This window comes from Haliotis cracherodii, unplaced genomic scaffold (assembly GCF_022045235.1).
Source record: "Haliotis cracherodii isolate W230 unplaced genomic scaffold, xgHalCrac1.p SCAF_1, whole genome shotgun sequence".
NCBI classification, from domain to species: Eukaryota; Metazoa; Mollusca; class Gastropoda; order Lepetellida; family Haliotidae; genus Haliotis; species Haliotis cracherodii.
In genome coordinates, this window is record NW_027266264.1 from 14,216,377 (window position 1) to 14,239,931 (window position 23,555).

A 23,555-nucleotide genomic window follows, 5' to 3' on the forward strand; every position below is an offset into this window, starting at 1 on the left:
GACGTATTTATTCTGCAACCGGTTACACTATTTCATCGATTGATAATTACCATGTGAGTAATGAGACAGAGATAATTATCATTTGTGTAACTGTGACTTGTGAAACATTGATGACATTTACTATATCAACAATACTTTATTGAATTGGATAAGTCACAGTTCATTACGTGATATATAAGTATTATAAACCAGAAAACAAATACATGATTTTTACACATTCACGATGTTATTCTCATTATATTTAAAAGAAACCATAAGAAAATGTACTTATTTAGATACAAATACTTGTGTTTTACTTTATGAAATGTAGAAGAATGTTAGACAGTTTCAATAAGGAAGTATTATCGGAGTTTTAGGTGATATTTGAAATTATATCACATTGTTTCCATTCTGAATCATCCAACGATGAACAGCACTGACAGAAAAACTACTCTTGGCAGAAAAACATTCTCTGACAGTGAAACCATGTTTGATAACACGAGTACAGCAAACGCAACACTTACCCTCGAACAATATAGCGATCAGGTAGCCCTACAACTGACGCCTGTCATACTTTTTTATAGGGATACTGATGCTGGTTGGTTTCTTTGGGAATTTAATGGTATGTTACATCTACACAGTCAAATTAAAGGCCATTTCTTCTCGGTTATTCCTGGTTGCACTAGGTTCGTTGGATCTGGTTATGTGTGGTGTTTGCATCCCGGTGGAGATTGTCTCTATACGATACATGTACCACTTGAATCACAACTGGCTTTGTAAGTTTTATGGAACACTTTTACTGTATTGTTCTATCACCTCTGGATCAATTCTGGTAGCCATTGCAGTGGACAGATACAAACTGATATGCAGACCATGTGGTAAGCAGATCACATTACGGGAAGCCAAAAGGGCCATATATCTAAGTTTCTTCGTGTCTCTTGTTGCTTCCACGCCATCATGGATTACGCAAGGAAAACGGACTATACCAGTACCACATTCTGATATCACTGGATATACCTGTGCAACCAGTGATGACGTAATAAACACATACTATCCCATTATTTACCATGGATTTCAGATACTGTTATTTCTGACGGGAATAAGTGTATTATCTTCACTATATTCCCGTATTCTAATGCGGGCAAGAAAACAGATGCAGTTTCGGGAAAAGTTAAACAGGAATAATTGTGTGAGTAAAGAGGCCTTATATGATTCACCGTTGACGGACGTAAGACAGCATCAAGCGCAGAATCCGGAACAGGAGGGAACTCTATCGTCAAAACGTTCAAGCCGCCATGAACCGTCACTCACCGCAAACAAGGAATCACATCCAGTGGGACTGGATCCTGCAGTCATGTCTCAGGTTAGACCTTATGACGCATCAGAATCATCAGTTGGACATCAATCTTTAGTGGGAAGTACTTATACATGTGACTTTTCAGGTAGAGACAACAAGTTGTTAAGCGAACCCACAGACCGGTCAACACGTTCCAGTCATGAAGAAGCAGTCACAATAAACGTTGTCTGTAGAAGAGGAAGCATGTTTTTGGACCAAAGTGATGTCATGCTATCGGAGATTGATCCGATAGCAAAAGAACCAGAGCATGAAGCTCCAAGGGGTGTCACCAGGACGCCACAACGCGTCAAGGAACCGGGAAGGGCTATGGTGTCGAGAACGACCTCCATGATGATTGTCATAACGCTGGTTTTTGTGCTGAGTTTCCTGCCTCATCTCTGTGCAATGGGAGCGCGCTCTATTCTTAAGAAAACATTTGAGGATCTCGACGGTTCTTACCCGGTGTTGTATCAAATGTTCCTTCGCTCGTATTTCATAAATGCTGCAGTGAACCCACTCGTATATAGTTTCTTCAACCTCAAGTTCAGAAATGAAGTTAAAGCTGTATTTAGAGGCACCTGTGGCAGAAATACACGAACGTAGAGTGTATAATAGCAAGCTACATTTACATGTTGAGTTTTCATCTATCCTTCGAATTGTTCGATAATGGAATAAACATATCTTTAGCATGAGTTTGTTTTGTTATCTAAGTTATTTAGAAAGTGTCACGTAAAGGGAAGCATGGTGTTTAATAATGTGACATGGGGGGAAACGAACTACAATATGTAGGAGAGGGCATATTGACAGTGAAATCGTAACTTTATAACGTTGCTGTGGTGTTACAGTATATTATACAGTGCAAGGATTTTACAATAACTCCTTTCACCAATTTAACCTATGAGTTCGCACTTTTGATGCTTATTTCGTTAAGACCAGGGTGCTGGAGTGCTGGGATAATAGGGAATATGGGTATACTTGTGCCTTCATGGACACGTCATATTGTAACGAGGTACATTGACGCACTGGTCGTCCATTACGACTCAATGCTGTACCGGGGTACAGTGGTGTACTGGTCGCCCATGACGTCTCAATGCTGTACCGGGGTACAGTGGTGTACTGGTCGTTAATGTCGACGTCATGCTGTAACGGGGTACAATGACGCCCTAGTACCGTCATGACCACGACAGGCTGTCCCAGGGTACAATGACATAGAAGTCATCCATGCCCCCGTTTTGTGGTAACTGGTTACATTGACTTACTAATGGCGTCATTACCACGCCATTCTGTAACGGGATACAATGACGTACTAGTCATCCATGGCCATGTCATGCTGTAACTGCTTACAATGACGTACTAGGGCCGTCATGACCACGTCATGCTCTAACAGGATACCACGACGTACTGGACTTTAAAGTCGTTGTACATGTATGAGTATAATAATCTTGAACGCGATCCCATTTCACCTCACCTCACCTCACCTCACCTCATCTTACCATCATGAAAGCAAAGAAAGTAATATGAGATGGATCAGCAATATTTCACGCTGGAGATTTGTTTATATAAATTGAGGAAGTGTCAACTCCTGGCTTTTTTTGTTTGACGTCGCAAGTCGTAGTTCTGCTCTACAATTCTTTGTTGCCCTAGTAGTGCTGGATCTGTTTATGTGTAGTGTTTGCATCGCTGTGTAGATCGTCCCTATACGATACAGGCACCATTTTCTATTGAACATTGTTTCTGTATTGTTCTCTGACCTCTGGATCAATACTCGTGGATATATAAATTTATATATACACCTCGTCATAAATATTGCACCACCCACTTTTTTTCACTAAGTAAAACTGGATCTTCAACCTCATTAAAATGGTGCTTAGAAAAGCACGTTAAACTGTTTATATTGCCTCATGTGAGCGTTCAGTCAGAACATTGACAACAAAAGACCGAATTTGAGCAGTAATTGAGGGTTTAATTGTAGCAAAGTTAACTAAAATCACCGTGAAATAAGGTGAAATAAGTATGGCTGCCGGAGTCGTTACAACAGACACACAACACAGTTCACATTTCATTAATGTCGAACACACTAGTAAGGTCCACAATGACTGGCTAACTCAGTATCTAGTGTAACTGCCTCGCACTTGGATCAGATGTTCTACACGCCGTCTCATGCTGGTCACCAGACGACTAAATCTCTGTTGGGGAATCTGCTTCCACTCATCATGCAATGCATGGGTCAATTCCTGAAGGTACTGAACTGGAGGATCTCTTGCTCTCACCCTACGTCCCAAAATGTCCCACAAATGCTCAATAGAATTGATGTCTGGACTTCTGGCAGGCCAGGGTAGTGTCTCAATGGCGTTGTGTTGGAGATGCTCAACAACAGCTCGAGCACGATGTGGTCTGGCATTATCTGGAATGGACGTGTGGCGAGAGCATGGTTATCAAAATGAGGCACAACAGCACCTTCCAGGATCAAGTTCTGGTACCTCTGCCCATTCAGTGTTCCGGGAACTGTGATGAGGTCAAGTTTACAATCGTAGGAACAACACCCCCACACCATGACGGATCCCCCCACCCACCCCAACCCCAACCCCAACCCACCCCCCTCCCCTCCAAATGGAACATCAGCTTGAATGTTCCTCTGATCATATTCTGTGCCTCTCTGCCTCCAAAGTCGTGCCCTCCCGTCTGTATGATGCAGCAAAAATCTGCTTTCATCGGACCAGTGGATCCTTCTCCATGTCCTCAGGTTCCAGCGAGCAAGTGCTTGGCACCAGGCTAAACGGGCATGGCGGTGCTGATTTGTGAGGAGTGGACGTCTGATTGGTCGTCTTGCTCTCAATCCTGCAGAACTTAGGCGTCGTCTGATGGTGCTGATGGACACTCTATTGTATGGATGCCATCCATGTCACAGCTGTGTACAAGTAGACTTTGGGCTTCGTCTGGCTAGGCGTACGAGAGCACGATCTTCCCTGTCATTGTTTTTTTTCTGGGACGTCCTGACCTCGGAGCATCCTTCACGTCACCGGAGGCAGTATGCTTACGTATTAGCCTGCTGATGACAGTGTGATTAATGTTCAGTTGTGTTCCAATAGCACGACATGACATACCAGTCTGGTGCATACCAATAATTTGCCATCTTTGGGTCAGAGGCACTGGACGCTTGGGCATTTCACTGGTTGGTCAAAATAAAGCTTAATTTATGCCTTAAACCAAATTTTAGATGTGTCTGCCATCATAACATACGCCAAAAGAGGCTATGTGCATACTGCATTTTTAGCAAACCGACCCCCGGTACAAGCATGCTCAACGCAAGCATGCAAGTGCAGCTCGGAAAAGGGTGTGTTTGTGATATTATGTTTACAGATGGTGTAGTATATGAAATCTGTACTTGTAGTTTAAAAAAACCGAAAATTATACTTTCTACTTTTACTTTAAAATGTGTGGTGCGATATTTATGACGAGGTGTATATTCAAACTGATATGAAGGCCGTTTAGTAAGCAGGTCACACTACGGAGAACCAGATGTCCATTTGTATGGGTTTTTCTGCAGCTCAACATGGATTATACCTGGAAAAAGGACTATACCAGCACCAAGTTCTACTGTCACTGGATATACCTGTGCAACCAGTGATGACATGATTAACACATACTATCCGCTTGTGTGCAATGGATTTAAGATTTTGATATACAGCTGTATATACCAATACACCCTTTATAACTGTCAATTTCAGAAATAATAGATGTCAACAAATATGTGTTTGAAGTAACAAGCATGTTTCCTGCTTTTACAGCCTTTCTCAAAGTCACGAATTAGCGATCAGCACCGTAGTCCAAATAATGTAAGCGAGAGAACTCTTGTCTGTGCTAAACTGAAAAACCTGTTTAAATAAATTCCATGACCGAAAATACCATAATTAATCTATACACATTCCTCTTTTCTTGTTTGTATAGACTTGCTGGTTCCATTACATTGCTTCAAGTGTATGTTATTTAGTATACTTTCCTGATGAATAATTAATGAATACTTTCATTTCGTTGTTGTTTGAATAAACTGAAGAGGTCGGTTTTTCCTTACACTGATTGAGCTATTTCATAAAGTGTAATACATGTACTGTTTTGAACATCACTCAGTGCAATAAGTCCTACCTATCCCAGTATCTTCCAATTAGGAAACTATAGTCCGCGATAAATTATTTTCGCGCAAAAAAAGTGCTTGATTAGCCAATCAAATGCAATAGAATCACTTTTTAATTCTTACATTATCACAAGCTAGTGATGTGATGCGAATCGTAAACATGTGTGTGCTCTGATACCATGAATAATCATTTGGGTGTATTTGAATTGTACACGTTCTAAATAGACACATATGATTACAAGTAAAACTTGTACAGCAACTGGTCAGTTAGGGTTACAGTATGGCAAATGTAGTTTTCTTAACATTACCAACGAGGTCACACATATCCCCGACACTTGGTCTCAGTGTTCTTGTGTGGTCCGTTTACCATAATAGTGAATATGGATATGTGGATATGTTATTGAGAAAAAATACATATCTTGTTAAAATTAAATGAAAAACAAACAACATATATTAAAATAAAGACACACATTAATGACATATTTCAAATATGCATGGAAATTATGCCGCCCTTCCAAATTGTCAGTTTCGTTTTGATGACACTCCTTCCGTTAGCCATCCTGTTAAAAAAACTGGGATTCTATTGCATGTAGTAGCACTCATTATTGGAACAAGATGTATTTGTTATTTGGTGGGTCTGACAAAATGCCACATATGTAAAAGATTGATGTACAGAAAACTCAATACTCCACAGAGAAACAATCTCAAAAAGAAGAAAAGTGAAGTGAGGTTTGTGCAAAACCATTCATTTTACAGTTTTATTAACCTGAGGGTATACACGTAGGGTTTGCGCTTTGCATACGCGCATCTAGAAATGACCAAGTCTTTAACAGAACAATAATGTTGGAACGGCCATTAAAACACACCAATGACGTCATTCATTGTTTAAACGGTTCATAATGTAATGGAGAAATCACGAGAGTTTCAAAACATTTGAATTATTCACGAAACCTTAGAAAATGATATGCATTGATGTTGTATTTTATAATGTTACCTATTAAAATAATTAGTTAAACCTTTCTTGATAAAAACAAACAGAATGAGAAGAATATATGTCCTTGCTCTATATTTCCTGTTACCAGCATGTACAAAAACGAAGAAGCGATTAATGAAGTACTCGTTTAGGGCCACAGGGAATAGTAGAAAGCCTTGTTCCACGCATTGTAAATATATGCTTGCTACGGAGCTTGGCATATGTGAAAATATATTTCACAAAAAGAATATTTTGTCAAAGTCGAATGTTGAGAGATATTTTATGTTTGAGGAAGTAGGATGTGTTTCATGATAAAGTGCACATTGTAGAATGGTTTTTAGTAGAGATTTGATATGATTATGCGAACGGTTTATGTGGCAATTCTTTAAGTAAGAGAACATACTTGGGGTTTTGCGATTCTCATTCACGAATATTTACAATGTTATGGCTAACATCGTCAAAAAACACCATAGTGAATATCGGCTTTTTAAAACTGGTATTCTATTTGAAACTAAATTTGTGTTTTAAAGAGGTTATGATTAAAATGGATAAATACAAATATATCCATGCTTTTGTATTAATACTTGGGTAGAGAAGCTCACACATTGTGAACATTGTGTGTGGACTTGATTGAATAGAAGAAAAATGAAGACATGTCTTCAGGAGTTTTGCAGATTCATTTCCTGATCAGCTAGCATCCTTTGTTCTCTTTCAGGCCTTCTTCATAAGCAAAACTCCTTAAGACTTGTCTACATTTTACTCAATTTCACACAGGGCACCATTCAATGTCAAAGCCCAGACTGGAAATAGACGACAGACTCTGCACCCTAGTTTCTCTTTAAGCATTAATTTAATAATGAGTGACAAACAGATAGCATGTAATTGTGATACCAGGCTATTGTCACACATCCAGTGAGGAAGCCACCACTCAATACAATGCGGGTTAATGGCTGCACGGAAACATGAGCACTGTTATCCAACAGCATGGTAGGCCATAGAAAGTAAACAAGTGTTTCTCACGTTTCTAAACATGGCTTTCATTTTTGATTAAGAGCTAGAAATAGTTTTTTCTGTTTACTGAAAACAAAGGGAAGAAATGGTGACCCGATAATTTTTTAGAATTCCCTACTGATCAGAATGTTTTTGTCATTGCCCAGAAAGGGAGAGAGAGGATTTCATCTGAATCTCTGAGGCAGTTGGTACATGTAACCAATACTGCTGGTACTGTTAGTTTCAATTCTTGAGTATGCATATGTATGATCATGCCATTTATCGATCTTTGACAAAGCAAGTAAGGCAATGTAAGCCTTTCGCCTTACAGGAACATTTTACAAAGCGTATTGTACATTAGGGCGATATGGTAAAAGATAAATTCAGTGGAGCAGACTGAAATAAAATACCGGGTTATATATATGTACTTGAATGCCGTACCACGGGGGAGGGCGGGGGTGGTGGTGTTGTCACTCACTATTGTCCAGTGAAGAAAACCAATTTTTAAAAAGTACAATTGTCCCGTTCACTGGCGAGGTTGCCACTCGAATGGACGATGCAGTGAATATATTGTACAATTTACAATGTGTGTGTCCTTGTGTGATTCATGTACATGAAACCTATTCTTCCATTCCTTGCTACAAGTGGCCTGTGTAGCAATGACTCACGCCTATGTAGTTTACATCCTTCATGCTGTCATTTTGCTTTGAGCTGAGGAGCGTGAAAGAGGTATGTATGTACTGCAACCTGTTATACATTTTCGTCGACTGATAATGACCAGAGTAGTGCGATAGTGAGATAGAGATAATTACCCATTGTCTGTCTGTGACTTTGAAACATGTGTGAAGCATTGATGATATATACTATATCAAAGATACTTATTGAATCGGATAATTCACAGATCATTACATGATATGCTAGTATTCTAACCTATAAACAGACAATTAATATCTTCGTCCACAATTAATTTACGTGAACAAAGCGTTCTTCCCATTACATGTAAAAGAGTGAGTGAGTATGGTTTAACGCCGCTTTTAGCAATATTCCAGCATATCACGGCAGGGGACACCAGAAATAGGCATTGTACCCATGTCGGGAATCAAATCCGGGTCTTCGGCGTGACGAGCGAACGCTTTAACCACTAGGCTACCCGACCGCCCCAATTAAAAGAGACCATAAGAATATTTATTTCAATAAGATGCAAGCTGTTTTGTTTTATTTGATCAAATGTAGAAGAACATAAGACAATTGTTTCAATGGAGTAGCAGTTACTGAAATTAAATGTATTTGAAATTATATCATATCGTTTCATTTTTACAGCCCTGCATCTTCTCTGAATTATCCAACGATGAAAAGCACTGACAGAAAAACTACTCTTGGCAGAAAAACATTCTCTGACAGTGAAACCATGTTTGATAACACGAGTACAGCAAACGCAACACTTACACTCGAACAATATAGCGATCAGGTAGCCCTACAACTGACGCCTGTCATACTTTTTATAGGGATACTGATGCTGGTTGGTTTCTTTGGGAATTTAATGGTATGTTACATCTACACAGTCAAATTAAAGGCCATTTCTTCTCGGTTATTCCTGGTTGCACTAGGTTCGTTGGATCTGGTTATGTGTGGTGTTTGCATCCCGGTGGAGATTGTCTCTATACGATACATGTACCACTTGAATCACAACTGGCTTTGTAAGTTTTATGGAACACTTTTACTGTATTGTTCTATCACCTCTGGATCAATCCTGGTAGCCATTGCAGTGGACAGATACAAACTGATATGCAGACCATGTGGTAAGCAGATCACATTACGGGAAGCCAAAAGGGCCATATATCTAAGTTTCTTCGTGTCTCTTGTTGCTTCCACGCCATCATGGATTACGCAAGGAAAACGGACTATACCAGTACCACATTCTGATATCACTGGATATACCTGTGCAACCAGTGATGATGTAATTAACACATACTATCCCATTATTTACCATGGATTTCAGATACTGTTATTTCTGACGGGAATAATTGTATTATCTTCACTATATTCCCGTATTCTAATGCGGGCAAGAAAACAGATGCAGTTTCGGGAAAAGTTAAAAAGGAATAATTGTGTGAGTAAAGAGGCCTTTTGTGATTCACCGTTGACGGACGTAAGACAGCATCAAGCGCGGAATCCGGAACAGGAGGAAACTCTATCGTCCAAACGTTCTAGCCGCCATGAACCGTCACTCACCGCAAACAAGGAATCACATCCAATGGCACTGGATCCTGCAGTCATGTCTCAGGTTAGACCTTATGATGCATCAGAATCCTCAGTTGGAACTTTTGTGGAAAGTACTTATACATGTGACTTTTCAGGTAGAGACAACAAGTTGTTAAGCGAACCCACACACCGGTCAACTCGTTCCAGTCATGAAGAAGCAGTCACAATAAACGTTGTCTGTAGAAGAGGAAGCATGTCTTTGGACCAAAGTGATGTCACGCTATCGGAGATTGATCCGATACCAAAAGAACCAGAGCATGAAGCTCCAAGGGGTGGCACCAGGACGCCACAACGCGTCAAGGAATCAGGAAGGGTGATGGTGTCGAGGACGACCTCCATGATGATTGTCATAACGCTGGTTTTTGTGCTGAGTTTCCTGCCCCATCTCTGTGCAATGGGAGCGCGCTCTATTCTTAAGAAAACATTTGAGGATCTCGACGGTTCTTACCTGGTGTTGTATCATCTGTGTTTTCGCTCGTATTTTATAAATTCTGCAGTGAATCCACTGGTGTATAGTTTCTTTAACCTAAAGTTTAGAAATGAAGTTAAAGATGTTTTTAGAAGCATCTGTGGCAGAAATACATGATCGAAGATTGTACAGCTTGCGGCAGTTAACGAATGTTGATTTTCATCTATCCTTCGAATTGCGCAATAATGGAATAAAATATCTTAATCATGAGTGTCTTTTTTTATTAGAAATATTGAGAAAATTTAGGAAATGTCACGTAAAGGGAAGTATGGTCTTTCATAATGATACATATAAGTGGAAACGAGGTATAAACTGTAAGAGAAGGCATATTCACACTAAAATAGTAACTTTTTAAACTTTGCCATACTTTTACGTTCCAATGAAGGGATTTTACTATAACTCTAATTTCAAAGAGTATTATTTCGGAAAGACCAGGCTGCTGGAGTGCTGGGATATTTGTACAGTTGCTTTCATGACAACATTATGCTTTAACTGGGTACAAAGAAGTACTGGTCGCCCATGCCTAGGCCATGCTGTCATGCGGGGTTCAATGACGTACTAATGACGTCATGCCAAATCCATGTTGTAACGTGGTAGAAGGACATACTGGTGGCGTCATGACCACACCTTGCTGTTACGGGGCACAGTTGTGCACACACAAACACACTCACAAACACGCACACTCACTCACACACACACTCCATCACACTCACGCACACACACACACACACACACACACACACACACACTCTCTCTCTCTCTCTCTCTCTCACTCTCTCTCTCACACACACACTCACACATACACACGCACACCTATGGATCCGCCAGTGGTATTTAGCGCACGAGCTGATGTGGATTAATGCTGTTTTGCATGGTTATTCATTTATATACTACAAAGTGAGCTTAGTGTTTGAGGAAAGTTCAAAGAAGAAATTGGTGGAGCCAATAAGGATGTGTGTCCTATGGATCACCGTCGGGGTGAATCTACGCAACTCCCCACATCTCCTCAGACCACTTTGTATCAAGGCTGTTAGTGTTTATATGTTTAAGACCAATGTTGGTAGACTATTGTCAACATAGTTTAAAACCATTCAAATACATAAGTGATTAAGGAAACGGATGTTGCAAGTATATTCCAGGAAATGTGTGAAGCCCATCTTTTAAAAAAGGTAGCAACGTTCTCACCCGCTCACTACACTCAGCTCAACTTTAACATTGTTTTTTTCCCCTTTTTCAATCAGTAAAGACGATATGACACCTCCTTTATTCTATATTCTCAAGAGACACTGATGTGTCGTTTCAGTATAGATGCTAATACCGTTATCAAGCAAGACTACACACACCCCTCCCACGAAACGAACGAATATATCAGTTAACTCTGTCTTGGTTCATCCTGTATAAGAATCCTATATCCTATCTCACTGTCGGGACAAAAATGAACTCATTACTGGGTATGCCAGACAAAATGCCACTAATGTCAAAGATGCCAATGCATACTCTGTCAAAAATGAAACGCAAAAGTAGTAAAATCGTGAATATCTTTCTGACTTGAAATTGCGCAGGATATCAGCCCAGACAGTAGAAGAAGCGCTTACGAGCTGTAGGTATTCACCCTAGACGAGCAGTCATTTTGACGGACCTGCATCGTCGGCTGCGACGTCAATGGTATCAAGGTCACAAAGTATAGCTACAACTGTGATAGAGACAAGTTTGGTTCAGTGACGAGTCACGTAATAACCCCTTTTTATGCATTCAGAGGCCATTAAACATTTTGGACGTCAGGAATGGACAGTTGGTTGTCAATCATTCATGTCTACATTATCTTGAACCAACATTTCCAAACTGTAACTCCAGCGGGGCTTTTACGACATTGATAGATAGATGTAAAATTAACCATTAAATAATTTTAAATATTTGAATAACGTTTATTAAATTGACCATGACGTGTGCCTCTCTCGCTGTGACAATACACGGAGGAAATATATACGTGTCCTGCTCTATCAAGCGCATACGCTGTGAATAAGAAGTAAGGAAGGTGCAGTTTGAGACGTCGGAGGACATGCACTGTTAAATGAGTAATGACCTTTCATAGCCGACTCGCCCACTCGATTTGCAAATTGTGTGCTTTATAATAATCTTCATTTCACACATTTTCTCGAGCCATGTGTCCATCTTGGTGAAGAGCTCCTTTCAGAGCTTGGCACCTCAAAGTAGGTAACCTCAGACAGGTGGCATACACCGAAACGATGGCTAAAGTCAAACGACTTACACACAAACTGTTTCATGTCCACGCATCTTTTTTCGCAGACCTTTATACTGGTACCCAAATATGTTTTGGTATTGTGTTCCACAAATGATGCGCCCCTCCAGAGATGCATGATTTGACTGTGCTTCAGGCAAACTGAAACAAGAAACACATTGTAAGACATTGTATTCCCTAGAAACATAACGAACTGATATGCACCAAAAGTGAATTCTATTCCGACAAAGATGCACCATGTGTTGAGCATGACATTCTTTGAAATGAAACACGAGAAATTAAATTAATGAACCAATGTTACCAGGAAACGGAATTTAGTACTTTGAACAATTATTTCCTTGCTATATAAAATATATCACAATCAAACACATCTTCTATTAAGGATTTGTTCTCACACTGGTGAATAACATATTTAAGTGGGGAAAAAAAACTATTGGAGAAATTCTGCAAATATTTAATAACAGTTACCATGCATTCTATATTTCATTTGATGTACATTAACCTTTGCAATGAGATAACCCGCGGTAGAGAAACAGCGATCAATTCGCATTTGAAATCTTGCAATTCTAACTTACTGTTCAAATGGTATTAGAATCTAAAATGTTACACAGTCTGAAGTCAATTAAATACGACCTCTTTTGTGTCGGTATAAACATTAAGGAACCTTGTTGATAAGTGTAAGTGTTGAAACCCTGAATAAATTCTGTTCCTATGTTTGTTGATAATGACCTGAACAAATACATGTTGCTGATAAATAACAATAACAGGAGATTTGTACTATTTGGATTGTCCTTTTTCTCCCCTTCTCGACTTGTTTCAACTTCCATGCTAAACTTTTACATTATAATAATTTGCTTTGTACATTGTTCGAGTGGGACTGCACAATTGTGATCACTTTTATCAAATTCATTGCAAAACATATGATAAAACAGAGCAATGAATGAAGTTTTATATCTCTGCCACAACCAAATCATCTAATCAACAAAATGTTCAGAAACAACGACTAAATTCAAGAAAACTTCAGATGATTTGGGAGTGAGTGAGTTGGGTTTATGCCGCTTTTAACGGTATTCCAGTTACATCACGGCGTTTCAGCTTAATAAGGGAGGAAAGCCCGAAGTGATGCAGGTCTCAACACTTCGGTGAAACATACGAGGACGGGTAAGGTGCTGACAAACCTAGAAATATAATCAAGGTGAACAGGGATTCGAACCCAAGGTCACAGATTTCTGTCGTGCCCAGGGAACGCAACTCTGCACAGCGAATCGCGGTGTCAAAGACGACTGGGTCATCCGTGACCCCTACAGGTGAAAGACAAATTTACATATCGAAATCACGCATGCATCAACCATATACTTAGCAAAGATATTGTGACACACACACGTACATCATTACATAACATGCCATGTGTGTTACAACCTGTAATAAAAGTGGTTGAATGTGTGTCTGATTAAAATTACCTTTAGTCCTGTTCTGTTGTGTTGATGGCTGAAGACTCGATTTTTTGTCTTCGCACGAAACTGATGCGTGTTGCAGAAATGTTGGCTTGCAAGATTCCTCACACAACGTGGAACATATCATCTGCTGGCGTATCGCTGTCAAGTCCAAAGCGACAACATCATATTTAGTTGTCTCATAACATTGGATGGATGCAAGGAACAATGAACTGCCACACTTTACAAGGTTAAAGATGATCACCGCCACATACATGACTACCATGACTGAATGACAAACTACAAAGAATCAATTGGCTTGCAAGATTCCTCACACAACGTGGAACATATCATCTGCTGGCGTATCGCTGTCAAGTCCAAAGCGACAACATCATATTTAGTTGTCTCATAACATTGGATGGATGCAAGGAACAATGAACTGCCACACTTTACAAGGTTAAAGATGATCACCGCCACATACATGACTACCATGACTGAATGACAAACTACAAAGAATCAATTGGCTTGCAAGATTCCTCACACAACGTGGAACATATCATCTGCTGGCGTATCGCTGTCAAGTCCAAAGTGACAACATCATATTTAGTTGTCTCATAACATTGGATGGGTGCAAGGAACAATGAACTGCCACACTTTACAAGGTTAAAGATGATCACCGCCACATACATGACTACAGTGACTGAATGACAAACTAAAAGTAAAGATTGTTTGACCACAGATTATGGAAACCACTGTCCTCCGAGGTTATTAATTATTAATTATGAAAGCCCATGGCTGAATGGATTTAATGTTGCAATCACGAACATTGAGATTAGATTGATGGCTTTACACCTCCATCATCGAAAGCTAATGACACGTTTAATAATGGAGTAGTAATATAGATATACAATATTACTACGGAAATGCTTATCTGATAAATGCGTCCTAACACCACGGAAATGCCTGACATCAATAATATAGGAATATAAGAATAGCAGAAAACATGGTAAACGTTCACAGCTTTATTAGTATACATTCAAAATGTACAACATATATTTCCTCACATCCTTATTTTAAACTTCATTTGATAATTTTACGGAAATATTGGCAGTGCATTCACTTGCATTAACACATGTTAAAGATACAGCCTTCGTTATGAATTAAGGACACCGTTTTCATCCGGGTAAAAAGTGTCCGCCTCCAAAACAAGGTATGTCGCTTCACAGGAAGTTGTAAATATAAAATATAGTATCATTCTAAGGTTTCACTTAAAGAATTGTTTCCCATGCAACCTGTCATTAATTGGCTAGTATTGTCAATAGATATGCCTGTGATATTATGAGCAGATGAAAACAATGCTTACTCAGGTATAATATAATTGATGCTGAACACGTTTCGCTTCCCCTTTGGTGACATCGTAGACTAAACGACTCACAAAATCATGTGTTAGAAGGTGTACGTGTCCTTGTCTCATGCGAAATTACCAATTACATGAAACAAATAAAGTTATATAGCGATTAGTATACGAGCATGTGTGTCGTACTGTTTTCACGAAAACATGTCAGAATTCTTGTATTTCCCGAGCGAGTATGACACACATGCAGGTGTTTTCATTTCTTCATTACCCATCATTTTAAGTCCCCTTCGAAAAAATGGACTTATCACGACCGCTGTCTTAGAAAACCACAATTGTCGAATGACGTCAACAATTTTCAGCTACGGCGTTATTTCTAGTCATTCTGACCTTCGTCACAATCATATTCGAATGACGTCAGGAAGACGTTAACAATACACTGGTGCGTGCGAAGCGTTTGTTTCACTACTGCAAAACGATTTCTGGGAAACAAATGGGTAATAAATGATGTTTTGTTTATTTTTAACTCATATTCCATGTATGTATGTGTAGACCATATGGTACATTGAAAGTTATGAAAATCAGTCGTACAATGAGATTAACATGGTATTCGCGAGGATCTGCTTATTCATAGATCACAATAACAATGGATTTGACGGCCGCATCACCATGGAATCTATATCGACCGAAAGCATGTTTTTTTTTAAATTCTAGGGACAACTGGGAGCTTAAATGAATGTGAAGCTTCTCTTTATCCAACTAAGACGGCTTATGCTCACACGGTTCTAAAGTTGGCGCGTTCCGTTCCAAATTCAATCTTATTTACAACAACCATAGCTCTACTGTAAAACACTGTATGTTTATCTCCTAAGTATCAGAAAGACACCAGGTTGTGGTCACACGTGTATTCATACGGAGATTAATCTCATGACTTAATGAGTAGATGACTGGACAGTAACTCGTCCCAATTCGTTTTCATCAGTCACCATATTTAGAAAAACATAACTTCCTGTTGTCAAATGACATTTGCCCTATCATTAATGATGTCGTTGCAGATCGGTCTTTAAATATTTGAGTATGGACAATCCCGTGATTGATAGCATTGTCACCGATCCACGCAATTGGGATACGAAGACATGCTTCAACCAATTCAGCAAGCCTGACCACCCGATCCCATTAGTCGCCTCTTACGAAAAGCATGGGTTGCTGGAGACCTATTAGAGAGAGATTTAGGGTAGATTTGAGGCTCCAGACACACATAACATATACGTATAACAGCTACACAGTTATCAGTTAGGAGATAAACCTAATTGTTTTGAATGTTGATGTAGTCAAACTGTAGATAAGATACCTCTTATATTAATTTTTTTTGCGTTTTTCGAAAATAAGATTGTCCCAGAAAACGCTTGAAAAAAAATGATAATGCATCAGACTGATGTACTACAATGAAGTTGCCTGGCACAAAAAATGCTGCGAGATGTTTTTAAAACTTGCCGTCGTGTGGTCCCTATATAGGAAAACCAGCCTTCTAGAAATATAACGAAACCCCTCGAACGATCACGCTGGCTGTGTTTGCTTATAACAGCCAATTTTGTTGAACAATTACTGTTAAAATCTGGCCACAACGACACACGTCATTTTACTAGCGCTTCAATCATTTACTGACACTGATACGATCACATTCAAATAAACTTACAACAATCTCTGCAGCCGTACTGCCACGTAACAAGATATATATATATATATATATATATATATATATATATATATATATATATATATATATATATATATATATATGACGACGGTCTTTAAATAATCGAGTCTGAAACAGACTATACAGTAAATAACATTATTAGCATCGATCTACGAATTTTGCATACCATGACAACCCAGTCAGCGTTCTTGACAATCCTATCTCGTTAGTCGCCATACGACCAGTGTGGGTTGCTGACGACCAGCTCTGTGTTTCTGCTGTTAAAGTTTGAATATAAAAAAGTATTTGTCATTTTGACACATTTCACTTGACAACCCGTCGATTTCAAATACCCTGTGATAGCAGGTATTGTTTGCTAGCACTGATAATAACTACAAATACATTTGAAACAGTTTCTTATGCTACTAAGATTACTTTCAGTTTTACTATCTTATTGTTTTGTAAGAAAATGCAAAGCTCAGTCAATGATTCCCAAAGAAAGGTTTTTCACTACCTGTGTGCTCAGCTGAACACTATTGATGAGTACCACGCCCATGCTTTGGCAATATCAGCATATGCTCTCACCCTTGCTCACAGCTAACTGGGTGATGTCGCTATGAACAAACTATATGCTATTACCCATTCAGAAGGTACTTACTCTTCTAAACCTCAGTACATTCTGATATATATGTATCATAAGTACATACTTTTAATTTGCTTGTGTGATCAGTTGCAAATATCGTTTGTCACTATTTTCTTCTGAGACATGCGAATAAACGGTAGCCCATACAAAATATAAGAACACTATTTCAGGAAAGTTATGGACGGCAACGAAAACGACCAGTTTCCCGAAACGCCAACCCTGGAGTAGAGAAAAGCGGTTTTCCAATCCCATCGATATTGAGACAGTAGTTTACGTTCTACTTGCACACGTTGTGCGAGGGGCTCAAGGTCATGAAACGGATTGTCCATCAGAGGAACCCCAATGGAGGTTTCACGTCAACACAGGTACGTATATCTGGAAAGGTGTATATATTGCAATGGTGTCGTAATGGTGTTTCCGTGTCTCGTTTTTGTCCCTTGTGCTTTCACTGGAATGTCCAGCTGCATTTAGCCCCAAGAAACCAGTGAGTATTTGCAATGCGATGAATGTTTGAGCAGTATTGTTTTCATGTTGTCCCTATAGTATAACAAACGTGCAACAAGATCAGTCCTGGTCAAAGTCACGTCAGCTAATCAAGATCACATGCAGTGTTCCACAGGGTTCACCTCATTATGTAAACAGGCTCTTGGGGCATCTCATTTGTCAACAACGGGTAGCTTATTGTTTCTATACTGATGATTCAATAGTTAGGGATATATTGCTGATGTTAAATGCCTAAAATTTGTTTTATATTCAATGATGAAAAGACCAATGCAATGTTAAAAGATACCTTCTCAAGACTGAAAATGCCAAGTCAACCAATAAATTGGGCTGTCAACGTTTCATTTCGCTTATGTGGCAAAACATCTTGGTGTGTATCTTGACTCTAACATCGTCTCATAGAACATCTCCGTAGAACATATCAGTATCACTCGTAAACACTGGCACCATTTGCTGTTTTAATACTGTAGATTGAACTGCCTCACGTGTTAGAAAATTCAGACGTGTAGATCCGGGTTAGAATTGTTCTTCAGCAACCAATGCTTGTCGTAAGAGGCGACTAACGGAATCGGATGGTCAAGTTCGCTGACTTGGTTGATGGATGTCATCGCATCCCATTTACGTAGGCCCCGTGAAGATTCCGAGGTAGAATAGGTCTTCAGCAGTCCATGCTTGCCGTAAAAGGAGACTATGCTTGTCGTAAAAGGTGACTATTAGGATCGGGTGGTCAGGCTCGCTGACTTTGTTGATGCATGTCATTGATCCCAGTTGCGTGGATCGATGCTCATGATATCAATCACTGGATTGTCTGGTCCAGACTCGTTTATTTACAGACCGCCGTCATATAGCTGGAATACTGCTGAGTGCGGCGTTAAACAACAAACCAACCAGCCAACCAACCATTTGCGTAGATGTCAATCACTGGATTGCCTGGTCCAGACTCAATTATTAACAGACCCACATGATAAAGCTGGGTGCGGCGTTAACAACAAACAAACAAACATCTTTTGATTCAGGTCCGCGAAAGAATGGACTTAAGATGTGTCCATCGTTTGCCCCAATGATGTGTTCCTTCATACAGGACACAAAGGTCATTCTAATCAAATTATCAGTTCCTCCCTATGTTTAAGTCGAATACGCTTGATACTCGATCTTCCAGAAACTGTTTCTTGCATTGTAATGGCCTCCTTCTTGACCTCAAATCTGCTCATGACTACCAACATTCAAAACTCTGTCACTTCTATTTTTTTTAGATATGTAAAAACGTGTTAATGCACATGTCCCTCCGTATTTTATTAGTATAATTCATATATTCTTTTAGGACACTGTCATGGCACTAGAAGCTTCCACGCATGACTACATAAAGCAACACAGCAGTCGACGCCACATGTCACCAGCATAGCGGCTACTGTTACGGCTGGTGGAGTAACTAAACATATCATCAGGGACGACACGAACAAAGACGTCCTTCATCAACTGCTGGTTAGTGCTTTCCAAATATCGTAACTTATCCCTCGATCATTTGACAAAAAAGAGTATATAATTATACATATAAATATATGTTTTTGCTTCCGTCATAACCCAAACTTAACTGAACCAAATTGATGTGACCTTTACAGACATGAAGTGGTATGTGACTTTCGCGAATTAGAGTTTGACAAATCATTTATTCATTTTATTTATGTGGTATCAATGTGAATTACACATGGTAGCTTAGTACATAACATGTTACTTTATTGCTGACCAATAACTAAAACATCACATGGTCTTTCTGAGAAGATTTCAATGAGTACCACACGACTCTTGCTCGAAAGTTGTTTTTATTGGTGTTACAGCATTCATCGGCTTAGTAAACCTTTTCAACAAGATATATGATAACATAATAAAGTTTGTATTTTACATCGCACAAGTATCAAACATTTGGTCAATGGCGCGGGTCCTGCATTGGCCAGACTTCTGTCCCCATGGGTTCTTGTACGGGTGAACTGTCCAGTAGCTTCATGTGATCACGTTGAGTGAAGTTAACGCCAGGGTGGTGCTATGTTGTAAGTTCTTGGATGTATGATGTGACCACCCGATCCCGTTAGTCGCCTCTTAAGAAGAGCATGGATTGCTGAAGACCTATTCTAACCCGGATCTTCACCGGTTTTAATAATAAAGAAAAGAAGAAGAAAAGAAACTCTCGATTGTGATGCCTTTCATGAAACACAATCATGGTGACAAACAAAATAAGAATGAGAATAGTTCAGTCAGGATTATCTGAGCTACAGTAGAAAACGCCCCATCTTTCACCAATCTTTACCAAACCATTTTCATAGCAGGGCCAAGTCTCAAAGTTGTGGTAAACTAGGTTTTGGGATAAAGAAATTAACACGTTCTTCAAGGATGAAACCATACGTGTTATTCAGCATTTTTGTACATTATGACTATGACCTTTGACCTTCTCATGTCATTCTTTTATGAATCAGTTACCAGGTTTTTCATATTGCTGCAATAATATGCGGCCATACTGGAAATCAGATTTGAACCCCTTCAACAATAACCAGGTGTCAGAATTAAGAACATAGGTCATTGTCGTCACAAGTCGTCCCTAGTCAATGTCCATTTAACAAAAATATTTTCTCCAAAGCTGAAAATGAATGAAATGGCCTTTGCACTCATACTGAAAGCTGAAACCTGTGGCCATTATTATGCCATTTTATTTCAAAATGTAACGATATTTGGTATAAGTATAGGTAGTAGTTGGGTTAAAGACATGTGTTCTTCGGGATATTATAATGTTTGATCATTCTTTGTTCATTTTGGACCATGCCGTTACATTCTCTTCAATACATTCGCTCGTACTGTAAACTTCATATCCTCAGAAACCACTAGATCAGTGAAGTTTAAAGTTCACATGTATCTACCACCAAAGATGACACCTGAATTTGTTCAAGAGGTTCGAATCCAATCTTCAATATTGCACCTGCCACATTGAAGAAGCCATTTATAGACATTACTCAGTCATTTGTTTTCACAATGTAATATAATTCGATACACGTGAAAATAGTAGTACGGTCCGACATATATGTACCATTCTGGATGATATTCTAAATTTTGACCTTGATTTGACCATTGTACTTCAACTCTAGATAAAGCTGAAATTGTCACCATGGTAGCTACATTAATAAATTGTTTAGACACTTATATAACCTCAAAATGCATCTTCTCCTCTGAAATTGCTGAGGAACGATGACATCAATTTTTGTTCATGTTTTGTTTTGTGTGAAATAGTAGACAATTTGTATGGCATTAGAAATAATATCCACCTAAAAAAGTACACAAGGCTCAGAACTGAAAGGTTGTGTGAAATATATGTTTCTTCTATGTGCATTGCAAGAATATTATTCAATAGTACATTCAATCTTGCAGATTTAGAAATAGTGTAGACATTTCGTAATTTGTTACACTTTTGTCCTCAGTATTTATTCAGAAAATGTTTGAAAAGAATTAATTGATTATCTTTGTTGACATTTTAAACTGCTGACTACATATCCAGTTTAGCTTTTAGATTTTAGAAACCTTGAAAGAAGCCCTTCAACACATGAACAGCTCTACTCAATCGTCTGTCATACATTAAGAAATTTGACCTCGTTTATGGATCAGAGACACTTTTTTAAACAAAAAGAGTTTAGTCGAAACACGGCGATAATCTTATACACATTGTCCAGATGGCTGTTGCCTGGATCAAGCACCTGGCCGTGATACAAGCAGGCATTCCCACAGGATTTGAGTCTGATCTCCAGATGATCACTAGCTTACCTAGCCTTAAACGAAAGGAATACAACAATGGCAACATTGATCTTTACTTTGAAGAGGTAAACAGCAAGGGAATAAGGTGTATGTACCTCACATCTATGTGTTAGTATGTTAGGCGTTCGGCCAATAATATTGTAACTGGCAGATGTACGCATGTCTGTATTGAGTATGCTTTGAGCAAATTTCTTAACCATTAGGCCAAATATTCCCTTCACTATAATGCAAATACTTGAGAGAAAATGCTTGTATGAAATAGACATGTGATTCTACAACATGGCGATAAGATGTTTCATATTATAATTCCTGTGTTAGTATGTTAAGTGTTTAGCAAATGATATTGTAACTGGCAGATGTACGTATTTCCCATCAGTCAAGCATGCAGCTCGGTTCCATTAATAACCTTAAGATAGTCGCGGATCGCGAGGTTATCATGTTGTGACGTAGTTTATAGTTGATGTGTTGCCAACATTCACGTTTGTAATAAGCAGGAACTGAACTTCTGTAAAATCGGAATCATTTGTTTTTGTTTGATAAAAAACCTTGCACATCTTGTCTAATTGACTTCTTGAATATTTCATTTTGTTGATTGTGATGTTCCTGACATTCATTTATCCATTGAGGCTGAACTCATTGGGTCACACAAATGATACGGTACAAACCTAGTACAGCGAATTTAGTTTATATCAACAGAATTCAGTGTTCCATCTTGTGGAGAAAGTGTTCGATGTTCATTAAAAATTGTTATCCTTACTTATAAATTGTTTTTGCAAACGTCTTAGTTTTCTGATGAAACTAATACACATTCTTAATCATATATGTACCAAATGTATCTACAGATCGGGTCAAGTTTGTGTTGACATGAAGGCAGGCCGGATTGGAATGACACTCAGAACACGGAAGTCGTTGGTTATTGTCTTTGATTGTTACAATCCAGGTAGCCTACATTAGACAAATACGTTCCTAACGATTTCAAAATGTTCTATAAACTCCAAACATCATTCTAAATGTTTCCTCCCTAGTTTGTTATCATTAAGAACATATCTCCCCTATACTATAGATATTATGTCATGCACTATGATTGCTTTTTTCGGCCAATCAGAAATCTGTTTTCCATGTATCCTATGTATTTCTATGAACTTGAAAATGCCAAAACTATGTGACGTGTGCCCAGACTACGACGGCTGTAGCAATCTGGTCGGTGAAAGTAAATATCATAAAAGTTGTAAATGATTACAGAAACTGTTCAATTTATTCATATTCAATATTTTACATGCAAATGACCCTGGAGTAAACGATACATAATCGCCGGATCTTATTCAAATCCTAGCATGTAAAAACGTTATGAGAATTTATCTCAAACGGGCCAAGATTTATACGAGATTCTGGCCAAAGCGTAGATCTTTGCATCAATCTTGAATGTAAACATAAAACATAACAGTTCACCGTACATACCTTTAACATAATATTCATAAATAAAATAATGTATGGAACGGTCAATATCAAAATACGCTCATACGAAACGTGGATGTAAGAGGCGAATCCATGGGCTAATTATCAAAATATTTGGCAATTAGGATTTCGGCTTGATCATTGCCCACATGTAAACTTGATCAACCAAGTTATCTTCAGACGTGTGTTATGCTTCATGATATAAATTTAATTAATTTCAGATAGTTGGATAATCGCAACAGCAAGCATGGAACACGACCACCCATCGACATATGATAAC

The 23,555-nt window shown here is 38.8% G+C and overlaps 1 protein-coding gene and 1 pseudogene across 1 annotated transcript; both read left to right on the top strand.

The window, feature by feature from the left end:
* The first annotated feature begins 405 nt into the window (after window positions 1-405).
* Window positions 406-1,918, top strand: LOC139454278 (alpha-2A adrenergic receptor-like; annotated as a pseudogene).
* Window positions 1,919-8,758: 6,840 nt separating this feature from the next.
* LOC139460199 (alpha-2A adrenergic receptor-like) lies at window positions 8,759-10,258 on the top strand. The gene has a single exon (XM_071241712.1). It carries the CDS (start codon window positions 8,759-8,761, stop codon window positions 10,256-10,258), a length of 1,500 nt encoding a protein of 499 aa, XP_071097813.1.
* The last annotated feature ends 13,297 nt before the right edge of the window (window positions 10,259-23,555 follow it).

Excerpts from the sequence above, each read along its gene's own strand:
- LOC139460199 (XM_071241712.1), top strand. The coding sequence starts at position 8,759 with ATGAAAAGCACTGACAGAAAAACTACTCTTGGCAGAAAAACATTCTCT.